The 19,108-nt window shown below is 44.4% G+C and overlaps 1 protein-coding gene and 2 long non-coding RNA genes across 6 annotated transcripts; all 3 read left to right on the top strand.

Moving 5' to 3' along the window:
• Window positions 1-2,131: 2,131 nt before the first annotated feature.
• On the top strand, window positions 2,132-8,947 carry LOC310684623 (phospholipase A2 inhibitor gamma subunit B-like). 4 transcript variants are annotated; one of them, XM_083456031.1, is made up of 6 exons: window positions 2,132-2,234; window positions 3,605-3,728; window positions 4,900-5,016; window positions 5,757-5,909; window positions 6,446-6,577; window positions 8,161-8,947. In XM_083456031.1, exons 2-6 carry the CDS (start codon window positions 3,617-3,619, stop codon window positions 8,373-8,375), a joined length of 729 nt encoding a protein of 242 aa, XP_083312157.1. In that variant the 5' UTR covers window positions 2,132-2,234; window positions 3,605-3,616; the 3' UTR covers window positions 8,376-8,947. The 4 variants fall into 4 exon arrangements, with proteins under 4 accessions (XP_083312157.1, XP_083312158.1, XP_083312156.1 ...); XM_083456032.1 differs by having other exon boundaries at window positions 2,141-2,321; XM_083456030.1 differs by having other exon boundaries at window positions 2,158-2,203.
• A 3,173-nt stretch (window positions 8,948-12,120) lies between these two features.
• LOC310684944 lies at window positions 12,121-14,634 on the top strand. The gene is made up of 3 exons (XR_014514993.1): window positions 12,121-12,196; window positions 13,770-13,822; window positions 14,552-14,634. It is a non-coding gene; the product is annotated as an uncharacterized lncRNA (long non-coding RNA).
• Window positions 14,635-16,002: 1,368 nt separating this feature from the next.
• On the top strand, window positions 16,003-17,192 carry LOC310682701. The gene is made up of 3 exons (XR_014514111.1): window positions 16,003-16,098; window positions 16,192-16,323; window positions 16,980-17,192. It is a non-coding gene; the product is annotated as an uncharacterized lncRNA (long non-coding RNA).
• Window positions 17,193-19,108: the final 1,916 nt, after the last annotated feature.

The raw sequence follows: 19,108 nt of genomic DNA, 5'->3' as shown, positions 1-19,108 counted from the left end.
TACAGATTCATCTATCCCAATCTCCACATGAACCAGGAAGTGGCTTACATAGATAAAGTGTGGTTTCTGTACATTGGTTCTACCCACACCATTCTGTTCCTCCCAGACCATTTGGTTTATTTGGTTTCATTTTATTGTTCTATGTTTAGTTCTTATTTTCTGTGCCCTTTCGTTTTTATTTATTTATTGAATTTATATTCCGCCCTATACCTGAAGGTCTCAGGGCAGTTCACAGATTTATTTATTCATTTTGAGCTGTTTTACACAACCAAACTTTGTATACCCACATTCTATTTTATTTTATCTTATTATATCTACAAACCTTAAGCGCTGCATGGGTGGAGCAAGCAGGAGAACGTCAAAGTTCCTGGTATTAGCGTATGTAATTTGAATCACAAATATTTCTTGCACATCATTCCAAAGCCTTCCGGTCCTTCATAAGTCAGGGTAGTCTAGGATAGATGTGCCGTAAGCGACCTTTAGCAGCCAGGAGAAGACAATCTCACCAAGGAGCACCCAGCCAGCAGACCATAGCAGCTTGTGGTAAGTCACGTATCCCATCCATTATGGAGCTCTAGACCCACAAAGTCACATTCACACCATCCATCTAAGGCACTACAATACCACTGTTGCTTCTCCCAGCCTCCAATCACTTATGTCATCAGGAGGGGAGTGGATAAGAAGAAGCTGTGTGAGAGGGGATCTCAAGTCTTCCAGATTTGGCTCAAGTTCTAGCAGCATCCAGGGCATAGCTCTACTACTACTTAGCTGTGAATTTATTTATTTTCTAGATGTTCACGGATGGCTTAATAATCTGTAGGATAGGTTTGCCCAGTACTGACATCTAGAGAACTGGCCCGTAGGTTCCTGGATTCACCTTTTCCTCCTTCTTTGAAGAGAGTGACTTTATGCAGCACTAACATTGATCACTGGTGGAACACGTAGAATTATAGAATGGTAGAGTTGGAAAATAAGAGGGTCATTTAGTTCGACCCCCTGCAACTCCCTTCTTTATATTATGTAGAGAATTGTGGGGAGGAGATAGATATAGAGTCCTAGTGCATATCCGGTGCCTAATAAAAATCTAAGAAATATCATTATGTTATGTTTTTATTTATTCAAACTTTTATTTTCCTTTCTTCAGCCACATCTCCTAGAGCAGTGGTTTCCAATTAGGGGTCCGGGGGCCCATTCCTTGCCTTCCTCTCCCAACTAATTTTTTGTCATTTTTACATTGTAATATCACAAATCTTTTTTCTTTTCTTTTTTTAGTTTACCTAAAATCTTTTGTTTATTAGGGACTACTCCATATTTTGCCCAAAAAATTGCTTTGCAGAGGTAACTACCACCATATAGTTAGCAAAATTTCCAAAAGTTGCAGTTCCATGGCTTGGCTTTTGAAAAATAGGGGGGCTTCAGTAATTAGCTAATTGGGAACCACTGCCCTAGAGGCTTGCAAGATATATATATACAATATTATTTAACCAGTACTTTTTCCCAAAAATGTTTTGGGTACTCTCATTTTGACACGAGAAAATCACCATTTTATAGTTGAAATTCGGAAAAATAAATACAGTAAATAGGCAAAGGTACATGTGTAGGTTCAGAAAATGTTTAGGGGTATACATATCCCTGCGTCCCTCCAGAAAAAAGCACTGGATTTAACAGATAAAACACTAGGCAAGCAGTTAGTCTAGCCACAATACAAAGGCACAAAAAAGGCTAGAGCAGATAAAAAATATATAGGGGTGTGGATGGGTGTATACACACACACACACACACACACACACACACACACGGTGCCAAAAAGGAAATCTGGCTGGTGTCAGGAAGACCTTTGTGAAGAGTGTCTTCTACCCATTTTACGCTGTAACTTAGTTCAAATGGAAGAGTGGCCCAATCTTAATAGCTAGGTAGGTTCACGTAGGAGAAACTAGACAGAATACAAAGCCAGCTGTGTGAACCACAGCATTAGCCCAGGCAACCTGCCCTCTGATACCCAGCAAGAAGCAAGAAACTCTCTTCACTCCTCCAAGTTCAGTGAAACTTCCCATGTACATAAAAAATGAAGGCTGTTATCACGCAACCCCCATTGGAGGACTTGCAGTGCTGCATCACAATCGTGGATTTGGATGAAGTCAGGGTGGGCCAGGGGAGCAGAAGAGAAGACGCGTTGAACAGCAGCAGTAGCCATAGCATGCGAGTGAGGAGCAAAGGATACGGACAGTGGGAAAGTGATGGTTTTTAACGACAGCAGAAGTTTGAGTGCAGCAGGGATGGAAGGCAATGGCGAGGAATTGCAGCTTTAAACCATAGCAGAGGTCTGGTACAGCGGGATATTTGAAAAGGGGGAGCTCTAGGGGGTTAACACAAGGGGGTGACAGGCGGGTTGGTGAGTGGATGTACCATTGGGTCACGTTTCTGATCTGGGTCAGGGGCTATGGAGGTTGGAATTCAACATGTGGAGACATATGCATTCCCAATGCCTGCATTGAAAGCATGTGTGAAGGAATTGTCAAGGGTGCACAGGCCACAACACGATCAACGCATCTGACAGTTCTGGCCCCCACTGGCCACACACCCAGCACATGTGCAAAGTGACCTTGTGTACAAGTTGAGGAACATGAACGGCACAGCTCTACATGGGGGTGGGAGGATCCTGGTTAAACATGAGGTGGGCCTTACAGCCTCTCTGCCTTGAATTTTAACCCCTCCCTCCTTGCTTTGGTTCATAACAGGGGTAGGCAACCAAAGGCCTGGGGACCAGATGTGGCCCAATCGCCTTCTCAATCCGGCCCGCAGACTGTCCAGGAATCAGCGTGTTTTTACATGAGTAGAATGTTCCCTTTTATTTAAAATGCATCTCTGGGTTATTTGTGGGGCATAGGAATTCATTCATTATTTTTTCCAAAATATAGTGCGGCCCACCACATGGTCTGAGCTGAAAAAGGTTTCTGACTCCTGGTTTATAATCAAGTTTGGAGCAAAGAAAACTTTTTGTTGAACTGTGAGGGCAAATTATTATTATTATTATTATTATTATTATTATTATTATTATTATTATTTATTGCTTATATCCCACCCATCTGGCTGGGTTTCCCCAGCCACTCTGGGCAGCTTCAAACAAGAGATTAAAAATACATTAAAACATCAGTCATTAAAAACTTCCTTAAACAGGGCTGCCTTCAGATGTCTTCTAAACACCAGGTAGTTATTTCCTTGACATCTGATGGGAGGATATTCCACAGGGCGGGGCACCACTACCAAGAAGGCCCTGTGCCTGGTCCCTGCAACCTCACTTCTTGCAGTGAGTGAACCGTCAGAAGGCCCTCAGAGCTGGACCTCAGTGTCTGGGCTGAACGATGGAGGTGAAGATACTCCTTCAGGTATACTGGGCCGAGGATGAATTAGCTTCCCAACCTTGCTAATACGTGTTTGCCTCATCACCAGATGAGATCCCTCTGTTATCAGATTCACGGGAGAGGAGGGTTTGTATCTATGGTGTCCAGATTCCAGCATCTTACTGTACTGAGAAATTGGGACATTAAAAAAAAAATCATACATGCTTCCAATCTGGCTTTTGATTTATTAATTTTGCAGACAGTGGGCTGAAAAAATGGTTTCACGAGGAACCAAGCTTTTTGCACATGCTCCCGCTGCGCATTTCTTCTCACGAACCATGCCTGCTGCCTTGGGACTTTTTCTCTTCTCTCTGCTTCTAACTCCAGGTGAGCAGTAGTAATCTTCTAGGGCTGGTGTGTGTTGCAGTGGGATACCTGGGAGTAAACCAGATCTAAGCTGTTGATTTTGGAAGCGCTGACTGAGGCAGGGGCACCAACTACAGGAGGTGGAAGGGGCTTCAGCCCCCTCAATATTTGTGAGTAGGGGGCTGAGTCCCCCCAGTACTGAGGGGCCTGCCTTTTTTTGATACCAACACCCACATGCCGGGTGGGGGCAGAACACATGGAGGTTGAAGATTGCCCTCTGCCCACTCCATCCCCTGTCACCGTCATGCGTGCGCCAGGATGTGTGGAGTGGCACATGATGTGCGTATGATGTCACACATTGCTGGGCCCCTTCTAGTTGGGGGGGGGGTGCAATTTGGCGCCCCTGGACTGAGCTGGAAACCAATATACTGACTTCAAGATCATAGAATCATAGAGTTGGAAGAGACCACAAGGGCCATCGAGTCCAACCCCCTGCCAAGCAGGAAACACCATCAGAGCGCTCCTGACATATGGTTGTCAAGCCTCTGCTTAAAGACCTCCAAAGAAGGAGACTCCACCACACTCCTTGGCAGCAAATTCCACTGTCGAACAGCTCTTACTGTCAGGAAGTTCTTCCTAATGTTTAGGTGGAATCTTCTTTCTTGTAGTTTGGATCCATTGCTCCGTGTCCGCTTCTCTGGAGCAGCAGAAAACAACCTTTCTCCCTCCTCTTTGTGACATCCTTTTATATATTTGAACATGGCTATCATATCACCCCTTAACCTCCTCTTCTCCAGGCTAAACATGCCCAGCTCCCTTAGCCGTTCCTCATAAGGCATCGTTTCCAGGCCTTTGACCATTTTGGTTGCCCTCCTCTGGACACGTTCCAGTTTGTCAGTGTCCTTCTTGAACTGTGGTGCCCAGAACTGGACACAGTACTCCAGGTGAGGTCTGACCAGAGCAGAATACAGTGGCACTATTACTTCCCTTGATCTAGATGCTATACTCCTATTGATGCAGCCCAGAATTGCATTGGCTTTTTTGGCTGCCACAAAAAGGGGTGAGTGTGGCATTGCATAGGGCAGGAACCATGTTGCGCTTGACCCACGTTTCTGAGCTCCTGCCCCCTTTTTGCAGACCGGTGTCTGCACCTGGACACCGCTTATGAAACCTTTCATTTTCTCTTCTACAGGTGACTCGCTGGAGTGTGAAACGTGCACAGCGGCAGGCACCAGCTGCAAGGGCAGCATGACAAAGTGCGGCGCCGATGACGACACCTGTTTTGTCGCTTTTAGTGAAAGCACAATAGGTGAGTGAGAAGGATCCCCACCAAATGCAGTCCAGGCATAGAGGATTGCAAAAGGCATATCAATATATATATATATTGATGTCTTAACTGTGTTTTAATTGGTTGGAAGCTGCCTTAAGTGGCAGTCAGATGGGCGGCATATATAGAATAAATTATTATTATTGGCGGTGCTAACAGGCTGATATGGATCATAATCTCATTGAAGACCCTCCAGGTGTCCCTGTTTTCCAGAGACAGTCCCAGTTTCTGATTTGATCCCTGAATGTCCTGCTTTTTCTTAGGACATCCCTATTTTCATTGGATAAATGTTGGAGGGTATATTTTTATGTTTTATTTTATGCTTTATTATGTTTTTATGGATGTTGGAATCCCTCCAGAGTGGCTGGGGCAACCCAGTCAGATGGGCAGGATATAAATAATAAAGTTGTTGTTGTTATGGAATAGGACATCCCTGTTTTCATCAGAGAAATGTTGGAGGGTATGTCATAGTCAAAAACATCTGGGGCACACAGCCTCTAGCTTCCCAAGCAAAAAATCTCTCTTTCCCAATCTCCTGAAGTCTGAGATACCGTAACTCTGTGGTGAAGGACCAATGTCCCTTCCTCTAGATATTCCTGTCATTTCTGAGCCTTCACTGGGCTCTCTGGGGCTGAGGGGAGCTATAGCCCAGCAAAACCAGGAGGGCCTCATGATGTGGAAGGCTGCCCTAAATCCATATGCTATTCTTTCATTCTCTGCAGCTGGAAAATCATATCAGAGGGTCCTGAAAGCCTGTGCACCAGCTCTAGTCTGCAGTTTGGGACCATTTTATGTAAATCTGGGCAAGATGTTTACCTCCAGAGGAATGACTATCTGCTGCGAGGGTGCTGAGTGCCCATCTGATTCAGCTCAGTGTGGGTATAGTTTTTTTCTTCCATTCCCCCACCTCATTCTATGCCCCAGAGGTCAGGCTGTGCCATTGATTTCATCAGGGCGCTCCTGAATCACGGATTTATCATTTGCCACTGTGCAGCACAGTGGAGGGCAACATCATATCTGGGAGCCAATTGTGCCCCCCTCCGGGCCTCTCTATCTGGTCCGTGTGTTCTCTCTAGACCAAGGTTTTCTGACTGTGGTCCTCAGGTGTTGTTGAACTACAGTTCCCATCATCCCTCATCAGAGCAACCAAAGGTCAGGGAAGATGGGAGTTCTGGTCCCACAACATCTGGGAACCCAAGGTTGAAGTACACTAGCCTAGATCACACTCCCTCCTTGGCCATGCCCAATCTCTCCAGGCCACACCCAACAGCAGTCCTACTCCACAATCCCCTTGAATGTTTTTGGTTGGTGAGATCTGTGGTCCTTAAATTGTGATAATGTCTCTTGGCTTGCCTGGATGGAGGATAGAGAGGAATGTGTGAGTATACACTGCCTCTTTGCTTTATTTCAGTACCTCCAATGATGAAAAAGGTCAATGGGAAAACATGCCCAGCCTGCTATTCGCTGTCTCCTACGTGCCCTACAAAGGTGACAAAATGTACAGGATTAGAGGACCACTGTCTGGATGCTAGCATCCAAACTGGTAATTCTGATTTGTTATGCTCTTCTGGCAAATTCTGTTGCATTATGGTCTTGCTGGCCCTCCGTCATAAGGGTCTAATTCCACCCTGTTCTATCTAGTTGTTTGTGTTTTTTAATGCATTTTGGGTTAATTTTTTATTTGAAATGTGCACTTTTTAGGTAACGTATGCTGGGTTTTAGCTGATGTCAATCATAGCGTTGACCAGTTGAAATTAATGGGCAGGGCTAACTTGGGTCTGTTAATTTCAGTGGGTGTGCTCTGAGCCACTTTTAGTTGGAGACACCCATGCTTTCCAATGAATTCATCTGTCAGAAGCATATTTTGTAAGCACCTTTTCTGCATGTTTTTTTACCCCATCTAAAACACTTTACCAAACCAGAAAAGTGCACAACCAGTCTGGAGATGCATTTGAATTGAAAAGCAAGTTCGGGAACTTCAGATATAACAAAAAACATATTAACAGGCAGCATAATAATACGACAGTCATACCTTGAATCCCGAACACCTTGGCTCCCAAACAAATCGGCTCCCGGGCAATCGAAGTGAGTGTTCCGGTTTTCAAACGATTTTCAGAAGCCGAACGTCCAGCACAGTTTTGGTTTCCAAACGTTTTGAAAGTTGAATGGACTCCATTTGACTTCCAAGGTACGACTGCAACAACAACAACAACAGTCCCCCAAGCTTTAGCAGGCCATAGATTATTTAATGACCAAAGGCCTAGATAAGAGGAATGTTTTTGCCTGCCACCCTAATACATGTAGTGATGGTGGCAGAGCATTCCACAGTCAAGGAACCACCACAGAAAAGACCTGTTTTCTTGTTGCCACCCACTAAACTGCTACCCTCCAAACGTGTTGTTTTTTCTTTTATTTTCTTTTAAGGATGATGCTGATTATATAATATAATAATATTATTATCCCACAATATCTAGAGTAATACTTCATCAGGAGCTTTGGAGACCAGACAGGCCCATTAACAGAGTTTGTCTCTTAGAGCTTCTGATAGACCTTCAAATAGAGGACTGCCCTTTGCCAGGTCAAATACATTTCCACCCTAAATCTATGCCAGAAAAATGGCTACACTTGAGGTCGACATGAGTGGCGCCTGGAAGAAGAACATTCTTTGTCCTATACTGTTTCAATCCATAGGAACATCCCCATCAATGGGTTATATCCAAGACTAGTCTTACTCATAGTATATTCATTGAAATCAACAGACATGGCTCCACATGCACCTCATATATCACAATGTGGGACATTTTTGAAAGTTTGATTTATTTATTTATTTTGCTTTTATCTTTATTTTGTTTTTTATTTATTTTGTTAGACCGTTTGACCATGGTGGTAGACAAATCAAATTTGCATTGGGGAATACTGGGCAGTGGCGTAGCGTGGGGGGTGCAGGGGGGGCCGGCCGCACCAGGTGCAACATCTGGGGGGGGCGCTCGCACTCGCAGTGCTAAAATCCACGGGTTAGGGGGCGCAAATTGCTTGCCTTGCCCTGGGTGCTGACAACCCACGCTACGCCACTGATACTGGGAATAGTGCCCTCCCTGACCTCCCATCTTTCCTTTTCATCCACAGGAGGGTTTGGAATCACCATGAAAGGTTGCACTACCAAGACTTACTGCGATATTATACAACTAAATGCTTTGCCACGAAATTTTAAGAGTACCTTGAGGGCAGTTACTTCTGCAGCTCTAGATGGTAAATGTGAGCCAGCCAGTAAGGCACCCCCATCACTGAGATTTCCTCTTCTGGCCTTGTCATGGCTTCTGCTGGTGAAGATCCTCTTGTAATGAACTCCTTCCTGTGACTCGGCACTGAGGACAACTTTCCTTTCCATGTCCGTCTCTACTTTCGGTTTGGTTTTTCTCCAGAGGGATTTGTATTCCTACGTAGATATCTTACTGACTTACAAAGAGCCGGTTTGTTCTTTTGCAGAAATGACGGTGAAATGCTTTCATGAAGATCTGTTGGCCAAGCATCCTGAGCAGAAAACGGGGGACCTTTTTCAACCTGTGGAACGCATTTCATGGCTGCCAAGATTTCTCAGATGAAAATAGGGACATCAGGACATCCTCCCCTCCGTGTCCCCATATACACACACTGCTGGTGGAATACGGGAAAAGAGGAGGGCTGGCTGTGCTGCCTCAGCGTTACAGGTTACCACCCACACACTTCGGCTGTGCTTTTCTGCTTGTGTGGTGGCACCTCGATAAAACCACTTCTTACTGTTTGTAGCAGAGTTTTCCCCGGAGGCAGAGGACAAGAACAGGAGTCATACTCAAATTCAGAGTCAAGAGCTTCTTTACTGCTTGATGGTTGCACGAGCGTTTCTGTTACCTTTATATACAAGCTATTTACATTCCTTCTTTACCTCCCCAGCACGGTATAAACTCAGTCCTGTAATTAACAATCCTGACACAGCAAAACTCACAGTATCAGCAGCACACATTGTGTTACTTCCAACCTTGTTGTCACAGTGTATGCGTACAGGCTATTTGTGTGCTTTACTTGTGCAGAAATTGCAACTTCCTCCCTTTCTTTGCACCTCCAGCTAACACCAATCAAGCCTAGAGTGCCACTCCTACACACTAAAGAAAAATTCTGGAACCCTCTTTAAAGCTTCCAGGAGCTTTTATCTGTTTCTTAAAGAATGTTTTCCTAACACTCAGTGGGACAGATTTTTAAGCAAACACACATGGTTCAAACTGTAAGCTCATCCAAGTTCAAATACAAGTGTTCTCAGGTCTGAAATCTTACACATATGCTGTCCCAGTCCAGTTGGTGAGAGCACACACAGGAATCTGCAACCCTATTAAACTGTTAAAAGTGGGAATTTAAATCCCTTGGACTTCCAATGAATAACACTCAAAATGCTTATTCTGACCTGCTGAATTTCTGCCTACCTGTTAAAGGGACACTAACTATGCCAGTCCGGGGTGTGTGTGTCCTAGTCTATTATTATTATTATTATTATTATTATTGAAATTTGTATACTGCGGTCACAACATAAAACCACAAAATATATAATAAAAACAAAAACAACCCAATAACCCCCCCCCCATGCCAACACATTTTAAAAGGGCACTGGATGTCAATCAGACAAAGGCCTGGTTAAAGAGGAATGTTTACATGCTCAATGTTACTTTTGCGTTTATATACATGATGATGGAGAGCACACGCGCACACACGCACACACAGGGGATTAGCATAGGCAACACACCTACAGCTCAGGTACAATGCCTGCCTCCTAGCAATTGAATTCAGTTGGACAGCACACTAGGGCTGAAAACGTACAGGTTTCCCCAGACATATCTAGAATTTGGATGTCAAAAATGACATCCAGTATTCGGGTGTTGAAAACGGGGGAATTTTGGTGTACGGATTTTCACTTTTTAAAATATCAGCAAAATGTCAGGTAAAACCCAGATGGATGGCAACGCGATGGAAAAAGCAATGGGAACAGCTCAAAAGCTTAAAATCACTCGAAAAGCTTAACAATTTGCGTGGGTTTCTGAAACAACTTTGTGGGTGTCAGGAATTTTACTTTTTGAAATATGGCGACCCCAACACTCACACCCTTGCAGTGCATCAAAGCCTAACACAAACATTTATTTAGAACCTCAAAAGGGGTTAGTTATAATGCTTAACGCCTTATTCAGATCAGCCCAATGGAGTTTGTGCAATGGCTAGCCTTTTAGCCGGAACTCACCAGATCTCAATTCCGGCACCTCTTAGGTGGGTGCCATTGCCATTGCAAGAGAACGAGGGAAATATTTGTGGCGTTCCTTCACCTCTTTTTCTAGAAAAATAGCACTTCAAGAGACATGCCCTCTTCATTCTCCAGTGATGGAAACAAGAGACATTATTACAGTTAAAGGATGCACTATTGGCAGGCTCAACCACCTGAAGAGGACGAGAAGGAGAACCAGCAAGAGGAGTGGCCTGTGAAGAGGACCATGGTCTCGGCCAGGTTTATTGCCTAAACTAAGGAGAGTCCTGAGGACCCAGGAATGAGGCCTGGAAGCCAGCATTTGGCCCCCAAGACTGACTGGAAATGAAAGGCAGAGTTTATAGGGCAGTTTATAGGGCGTTTATAGGGCGTTGTTTTAGACATCATGTTACAAATATGTGGGCACATGTACACATTCACACAGCTTGAGAACCTCAGGACATGAAACGTGTCCTGCTGCATTAGCTCAATGGCCCATCTAGCTCAGAAACCTGCAAGAAGGATTCAGGCATCAGAGCTCTCTCCCCCTACTGTGTCTACTAATAACTGGTCTTAAGAAGTATTACTGCCTCCGATCATCAGGGCAGAATATAGCCATCATGACTTGTAGCCATTGGTGGCCTTCTCCTCCATGAATTTGCCCATTCCTCTTTTAAAGCCATCCAAGCTGGTGGTGATCTGGCGTCCTGTGGAAGCTAGTTCCATCATTTAACACTGTGCTGTGTGAAGAAGTATAGTCATACCTCGGGTTACAGATGCTTCAGGTTGTGTTTTTTCAGGTTACGGACCCAGCAAAACCCAGAAGTACTGGAACAGGTTGCTTCCGGGTTTTGGCAGTCGCGCATGTGCAGAAATGCTGAATTGCAACCTGCACATGCGCAGACGCGCCGCTGTGGGTTGCAAACACTGTATGTTGCGAACGTGCATCCTGCATGGATCATGTTCGCAACCTGAGCATCCACTGTACTTTCTTTTGCCTCCCACCAGCTGATCCAAATTCCACCAGAAGAAGAAGAAGAAGAGTTTGGATTTGATATCCCGCCTTTCACTCCCTTTAAGGAGTCTCAAAGCGGCTAACATTCTCCTTTCCCTTCCTCCCCCACAACAAACACTCTGTGGGGTGAGTGGGGCTGAGAGACTTCAGAGAAGTGTGACTGGCCCAAGGTCACCCAGCAGCTGCATGTGGAGGAGCGGAGACGCGAACCCGGTTCCCCAGATTAGGAGTCTACCGCTCTTAACCACTACACCACACTGGCTCCCAGCCCTTAAACTCACAAAGCAGTTCAATTTGTTGCAGCTCTTTTCCTTTGCTATATAATGAATATAAGTATTCCATCCAATGCAACATCTCTCCATTCTTCGTTATGGGGATATGGGCAAAAATGAGAATCAGAATCAGAAATCTACAGATTCATCTATCCCAATCTTCACATGAACCTGGAAGTGATATATCCAGAATAAGGTGTGTCTTTCTACCTTGATGTCATCTGGTTTTTGTACCTTGGTTCCCTCCCACACCATTGTCTCATTTTATTTCATTGTTCTATGCTTGATCCTTATGCTATGTTGCACTTCATTTTTATGAGGATTTTTAAAAAAGCTGTTTGACCCAACTGAACTTTGTTCTACCATATTTTTTATGGATGTATGTATATTTAAAAACCGTGAGTGGTGAATGGGTGGAGCAATCATGGGGAACATCAAATTGGTGCTATCATATATAGCATGAAATGCAAATATTTCTTGTGTGTCGTTCCAAAGCCTTTGGCTCCTACATAAGGCAAGGTATTCCAGAATAGATGTGCCATAAGTGACCTTTAGCAACCAGAAGAAGACATCCTGATTGAGGAGCACCTGCCCTGCAGTCCTTCACAACTTGTGGTAAGGCACATACTACATCCGTTTTGGAGCTCTAGACTTGGCAAACTCTTAGATCACATTTGCACCATCTGTTTAAAGCACTCTCAATACCACTTTAAATAGTCATGGGTGCCACCAAACAATTCTGGAAGGTGTGGTTTGTTAAGGGTGCTGAGAGTTGTTGGGAGCTTCAGTTTTCAGAATGGTTAAGAATCAATCTGCCTTCATGGAGAACTCTGAGATGTGTCACTCTTGGAGGGAAAAAGAGGCACTCCTAAAAACTCTCAGCACCATTAACAAACAACAACAGCTCCCAGAATTCTTTGGGTGAAGCTGCAACTGCTTAAAGTGGTATCAGAGGGCTTCAAATGGATGGTGTGAATGTGGCCTAAATCTAGAAATAATACTAGTTTGTATTTCTGAGAAATGGCAATGTTCTGGAAGAGGAGTTACCGCTCTCATGGTTAGGTTGCTATTTATTTTATTTAAGAAAAGATGTTTATTTCCTGTGCCGCTGAAAGAGGAATGAGGAACCTAGGGTGATATATAAAAACTAAACAAAGCTAAAACTAATACGTAGCTATAAACAGATTAAAATTAAATGGTGTTAAAACAATATTAAATGTTACAGCCCTGGAAGAATAGGAGGGTAGGTGCCATGCCCTTTGGATGTGAAAGGGGGCCACCACCGAAAAGTCCCCTTCTGTTGCTGCTACCCTCAAAATGAGGGGACACTCAGTCTGTCTGTTGAAGACAGAGAAGCCGGTCAGGCAATTTTTGCTGGGCTATGCTCATTGCCACACTTACTTGGGAGTAAGCTCACAACCACACATGTAAAGCACACTTCTCCCATAGAATGCTGGCAACTATAGCTCGTTAAGGGAGCTGAGCACTGCTAGGAAAACTTTAACATACCACAGTTACCCAATACTTTGCTGAAATCAAGGTGTTCCCGTGATCTACCACATGAGTAACACTATCTAAAAAGGAGATAAGGTTGATCTCACTTGGTTTACTAATGCCAGCCCCTGGTTATTAGGAGAGTGTGTGTGTGTGTGTGTGTGTGTGTGTGTGTGTGCGCACCCGCACAACACACATATACACACCGCTCTCGGATGGAACTGAGAAGAAAATGGCAGCGCACCTGACTGCTATGATCTCCACTGGCACATACATTGAGCACCTCCACATGACAGCAGGATTCTGATAAAATATGAGGTGAGTCTTACAGCCTCCCTGGATGGATTTGGCTCCTTAAATTGGTTGCTTATTAAGTTTGGGATTTATTTATTTTTAAAAACTATTTGTTGAAATGGGGGGGGGAATAATTTAGTTTTCCACCCCTACACGCACACCGAACCCCCAATATGTATACTTGATCCCATGAACTTCTCAAAGGATTAATTGGCCAGGAGATTTGTATCTACAGTTTGCAACAACAGGGGTGAAATTCTACTCAGTTCGTGTTTAGAGACCAGTTTACCTAATTTACATTCCCTGAAGCGATAGGAATAAAAATGCAGCTCTCCTTCAAAATTCACACCAGGCTGAAAAAAACTTTTGCACTCATTTCCACCTGTCATTTCTTCCCCAGCGCTATGCCGGCTCTCTTGGGACTTCTTGTCTTCTCTGTGCTTCTAATCCCAGGTAAGCAGTCGTAATCTTCTAGGGCCAGTGTGTGTTGCAGTGGGATGGTTGGGAGTAAAGGAGATCCAAGCTGGGAAATCTGGAAGGGCTGACCGGGGTGGAAACCAATATACAGTGGTACCTCGGGTTACATAGGCTTCAGGTTACACACTCCGCTAACCCAGAAATAGTGCTTCAGGTTAAGAACAGAAATCGGGCTCTGGTGGCACTGCGGCAGCAGGAGGCCCCATTAGTTAAAGTGGTGCTCCAGGTTAAGAACAGTTTCAGGTTAAGAACGGACCTCCGGAACGAATTAAGTACTTAACCCGAGGTACCACTGTATCACCTTCAAGCTGGTGAGTGTCGCGTTACACAGAGCAGGAACAGCGTTGCACTTGACACCACTGGCGGAGGAAGAGGACTGCAGGGGGAGTGCACCGCCCCCGGCAGCGCGAGCCTGGTGGGGTGCCCCCCTGCCCACGCTGTGCGCCACACCATGCCCCCAGGATGCACGCCACACCCCTGCTGGCAGGATGTCACATCCCTGCAGATGGCGCGCCATGCCCCTAGGATGCATGCCAGCCCCGCCCCTGCCTGCTCTCCGCCCCCCCCCCCCCGGTGCTGGAGCATGAAGCTGAACCACTGCTTGACACACGTTTGTGGGATCCTGGCCCCTTTTGCAGACGATAACGTAGAATGATGTGTGCACATGGACCCTGCTTAGGAAACCTTGCATCTTCTCTCCTGCAGGTGACTCCTTGGAGTGTGATACCTGCACAGGGCCAGGCTTGAACTGTATGGGCATGATGGTGAACTGCAGTGCTGCTGAAGACAGCTGTGCTGTTACTGTTCTTGAAGCCACAGTAGGTGAGTGAGAAGGATCTCCACCAAATTCAGGCCATAGGTCATAGGTTTGCAAAAAGGCATATCAAGATGCCCTAGTTGGAACCAGGCCATTCATTCATTCACCTGCAGCGGTGACTGCTTAGATTGCTAGCAGCTCTCGAAATGCAGCTTTGGAATGCCTTGGACTACAACTCCCATCATCCCTCACCATTGGCAGTGCCGACTGTGGCTGGTGGAGATTATAGTCTCAAAAACATCTGGAGAACACGGGCCTCTAGGTTTTCAAGCAGAGAGCTCACTTTTCCAGCCCTCTGCAGCCTGAGGTACCTTGGCACTGTGGTCAAGGGCTGGCATCCCTCCATATGTTGCTGGACTACAGTTCCCATCATCCCTGGCCCTTCACTGTGCTGGCGAGGGCTGATGGGAGCTGTAGCCCAACAACACCAGGGGGACAGTCCGTTGTAGGACACTTCCCTAAATGCTTATCTAGGAGTCCTCACAAGGGAGCTGGTCCTGGAGGAAGAACTGTGAGGGGAGAGACTTAGTCAGGCAAGGCCTCCTTCCACCTGTCTTGCTTCACCCGCTAGTCTCTGCTTCTCAATTTGTATTGTATTATTTGTATTGTATTATTATATTATTTTATGTACTGTGGCTTGCCATTGTTTTATTGATTATGGTTTTGAAATTATTTATTGTAACAGTTAAGTGGATTTCTGTTTAACTGTTATATGTTGATATTATTATTATTTTATACTATCCTAATGTTTGTTGAATGTTACTTTTGAGGTGTAGGTTGCTTATTTTAAAGTTATGTTTTGCATTGTTTTCATGATGTTAGCCGCTCTGGATACAAATAAAATTATTATTATTATTATTATTATTATTATTATTATTATTATTATTATTATTATTCCTTCTCTGCAGCTCAGTTAACAACTCAAGAAGTAATGAAAGGCTGCGTATCGTCTCACATCTGCGGACTTGAATCATTTTATCTGAATTTGGGCAAGATGATTACTGCCAGAGGAACGGCTGTCTGCTGTAAGGGGGATGACTGTGCATCTGTTTCTCCTCAAGGTAGGTATAGTTTTGCTCCCATCCTCTTTTCCTGCACTGTGCTCCAGAGGCCAGGTTGTGCCATGGTGTGTGTGTGTGTGTGTGTGTGTGTGAACATAGGAACATAAAAATGTTTCCCAATACCTCAAGGACCACCTGTCCCCATTTGAACTGACCATCCACGAGAGATGGCCACCCAACCTCTGCTTGAAAACCTCCAAAGGAGAGGCCAAACCTCATTGAATGTTTTTGCCTGGTCAGAATGTGAATTGTGATGACATCTCTCACTTGCCAAGATAGAGAAACTAGCCTACTGTATGAAAGTGAGGCTTAGCATTCATTGATCCACACACTTCTCCTTCAGACCCCATCTACGACTGGCATGTGCACCCCACGTGAGAACGCAGTCCTTGGGCTGGAAAATGGTCCCTGTCCCCAGTATATTTGCTTTTCTGACAGTGTCTCTGATTTTTTTCCAACCCCAATAGTGCCACCAATCAGTAGTAAAGCCAATGGGAAAAAATGTCCAGCCTGCTTTTCTCTATATCCCCCGTGCTCTACAGAGGAGGCAGAATGTACAGGAGATGAGGACTACTGTCTAGATGCAACCATCAAATCTGGTAATTCTGATAAGATCTGCTATGCTGATATTACTGATTATGAGCAGGGATTGGTTTTGCTGGCAATCAGTCACAGGGGTCCATTCCATCCTGCTCTGTTCATCTGCTTGCATTTTTTTAACCCATTTCATGTTTACTTTTTACATGAAATGTGCACATTTGATGTAACTCTTCAGGGTTGTAGCCAATACAGTGGTTCCTTGGGTTACAAACACTTTGGGTTACAAACTCCGCTAACCCCAAAGTAGATGCTCCAGGTTGCGAACTTTGCTCCAGGATGAGCCATTGAAATGAATGGGCATGGCTAACTTAGTTCTGTTAATTTCAGTGGGTCTACTCTGAGTAGAATCCACTTGGAAACAACACATGCTTTTCAATGAACTCACCAGCAAGAAGCACATTTTGTATGTGTTGTAAATGCCATTCAAAGTCCAGAGAAATGCATAAAATCTGTCTGGGAGATGTGTTATAATAATAATAATAATAATAATAATAATAATAATAATAATAATAATAATAATAATAATAATATATTCAGGAGCATCAGGTTGGCCTGACCCCTTGTGAGAAATGAACTGAATGAATTCCTAATTGTGAGAACTTTCCCTTTTCCTGGTTTGTGGGTTTAAACTGTAGTCTCTGCTTTCCATCTCCAGGTGTGAATGAAATCACTGTGAAAGGTTGCACTACCAAGTCTTTCTGTGCAGTTGTGCAAGAAATGATTGGAACGCCCTTCCATGCTTCTGAAACACTAAATGCTCAATGCAAACCAGCCAATAAGGCTCCATCATCGAGATTTCCCCTTCTGGCCCTGCTGGGGCTTCTGGCAGTGAAGATTGTCCTCTAATGAACCCCCTCCTGTTATTCAGCATCATGGGACACCTTCCTTTCCATGTTCTTCTCTATATTTGGTTTTTCAGAATAATTTGTTTTCCTAGTTATTTTACTGAATTGTAATGAATCATGGAAGAAAATAAAACAAAAAGAAATGAGGACGAGCTTGTCCATTGAAGATCTGTTGGTCAATGAGACTTAGCAGAGATGGAGAACCCTTTTTCAGCCCGAGTGATGATTTTCTTCATGACAGTCTTCGGAGGGGGTGGGGTCACCAGCCAGTGGTGGGCAGGGCTAAAGGCCAATGTTTGTGGAACAAATACTTTCTTTTGTGAAGTAGGCAATCTTCCAACCATAGGAAAGTCAGAGGTTTCTCTGTACAGAGACACACAATCTTCATCTATTGATGCAAGTAAGAGACATTATGAAAGTGTAAGCATGCGTTCTTATCTCCCTTGTGCTAGAGGAGGTGTGAAAGTTTTGCTATTGGATATTTGACACAATTTCATTACATAGGAAAGCAAAATAACGAAGGGGTGTACATTATATTGGAGCAAAGCAGTGCAGAAAATCAAGAATTTGAGACTTCTGTGGCTTCTGCAAGGGTTAAGCTCTCCCCTTCAGAAACCTGTGCCAGCAAGGAAACAAAGGTCTCTCATCCATTCATTTGGTCCCTGGTCCAGGGATATGTAGGTCCTTCAGATTACCTTAAAAGCGATCTTCACTGTCTGATTCCTGCTTATAGGAGGTTGATAAAGAGTAAACAGACCTTCCTGGAAAAATAGAAACATTTATGTTCTGATCTTCTCTGCAACTATTAGGATCAGGAAGTTAGCTGTTCTTTCCAGGTCCATATGAGATAGGAGCTTGTACCAAGGTCACAGAAAGTTCATGTGGGGAGGCCTTTCATATTAAACTTGTGTCAGCTGCACTAATGCCATGTAGAAATAAACCATGTAAAGAGTATAGACTACCACGCATTGTTACACTTGCCTCTATGAAGGCAGACATGTGGACACACTGCATATTTGCTAGTGAGATGTCTAAAATGGGGTGGACTAATGTGACCATCTATGGCCATATCTATCTGCTGTTGTGGACAAGTGCTTAAGCTGAAGCCCTCCAGATGCTTTGAACTATAGTTCCCGTCAGCCCCAAGCAGCACAGGTGATGGGAAATGCAATCCAAAACATCTGGAGGCTTCCAAGTTGGATAAGGTTGGGCAACACCCTTTGGCCAATACAGACTCATCTCTCTCTGCTCCTTATGACCAAGAAACTAGCCTATCTCACTGGACATTGAACCATCTATCCTCGTGGAACCCCTAAGCTCCACCACATATTTCTTCCCCCGAATCTTTCTATATCTAACCATCTTCCCCACCTTTCATCCTCAAAGGTACTTCCTCTTCACATGTGGTGCAATCCTTTAAAGAATTTTGTCGTTGTTGTTAGGGTTGCAACATTGACAACATTTATCTTTTGCTAGACTAAGGTGATGTAGTTTTGTTACTAGCATGCTTCCAAGCCTGTGGCGGTTAGGGGAGGGTTGCTTTGTTCTGTCTTTATGGTAGAATTTCTTTATGTTTATGTTTTAAACATGCCATAAGTCACTTGGAAACCTTCAGTTAACAAGCAACTGGCAATTTTAAATGGTACAGTGGTACTTTGATTCTCGAACGGCTTAGTTGTCGAACAAATCGGTTTCCAAACGCCGAAAACCCGGAAGTAAGTGCTCTGGTTTGTGAATGTTTTTTTGGAAGCCAAACATCCAAGGCAGCTTCCAACTGAGTGCAGGAAGCTCCTGCAGCCAATCGGAAGCCACGCCTTGGTTTTTGAATGGTTTCAGGAGTCGATTGCACTCCCGGAATGGATTAAGTTTGAGAACCCGGAGACAGTCCCCAGATTTACAAATCGGTCCCCTTACAAAATCCTATGATTCCAACTCATTT

This window comes from Podarcis tiliguerta (genome assembly GCF_965153285.1).
Source record: "Podarcis tiliguerta genome assembly, chromosome: 8".
NCBI classification, from domain to species: Eukaryota; Metazoa; Chordata; class Lepidosauria; order Squamata; family Lacertidae; genus Podarcis; species Podarcis tiliguerta.
The sequence above is the reverse complement of the archived record's forward strand: the minus strand, read 5'-3'. Positions and strand labels throughout refer to the sequence as shown.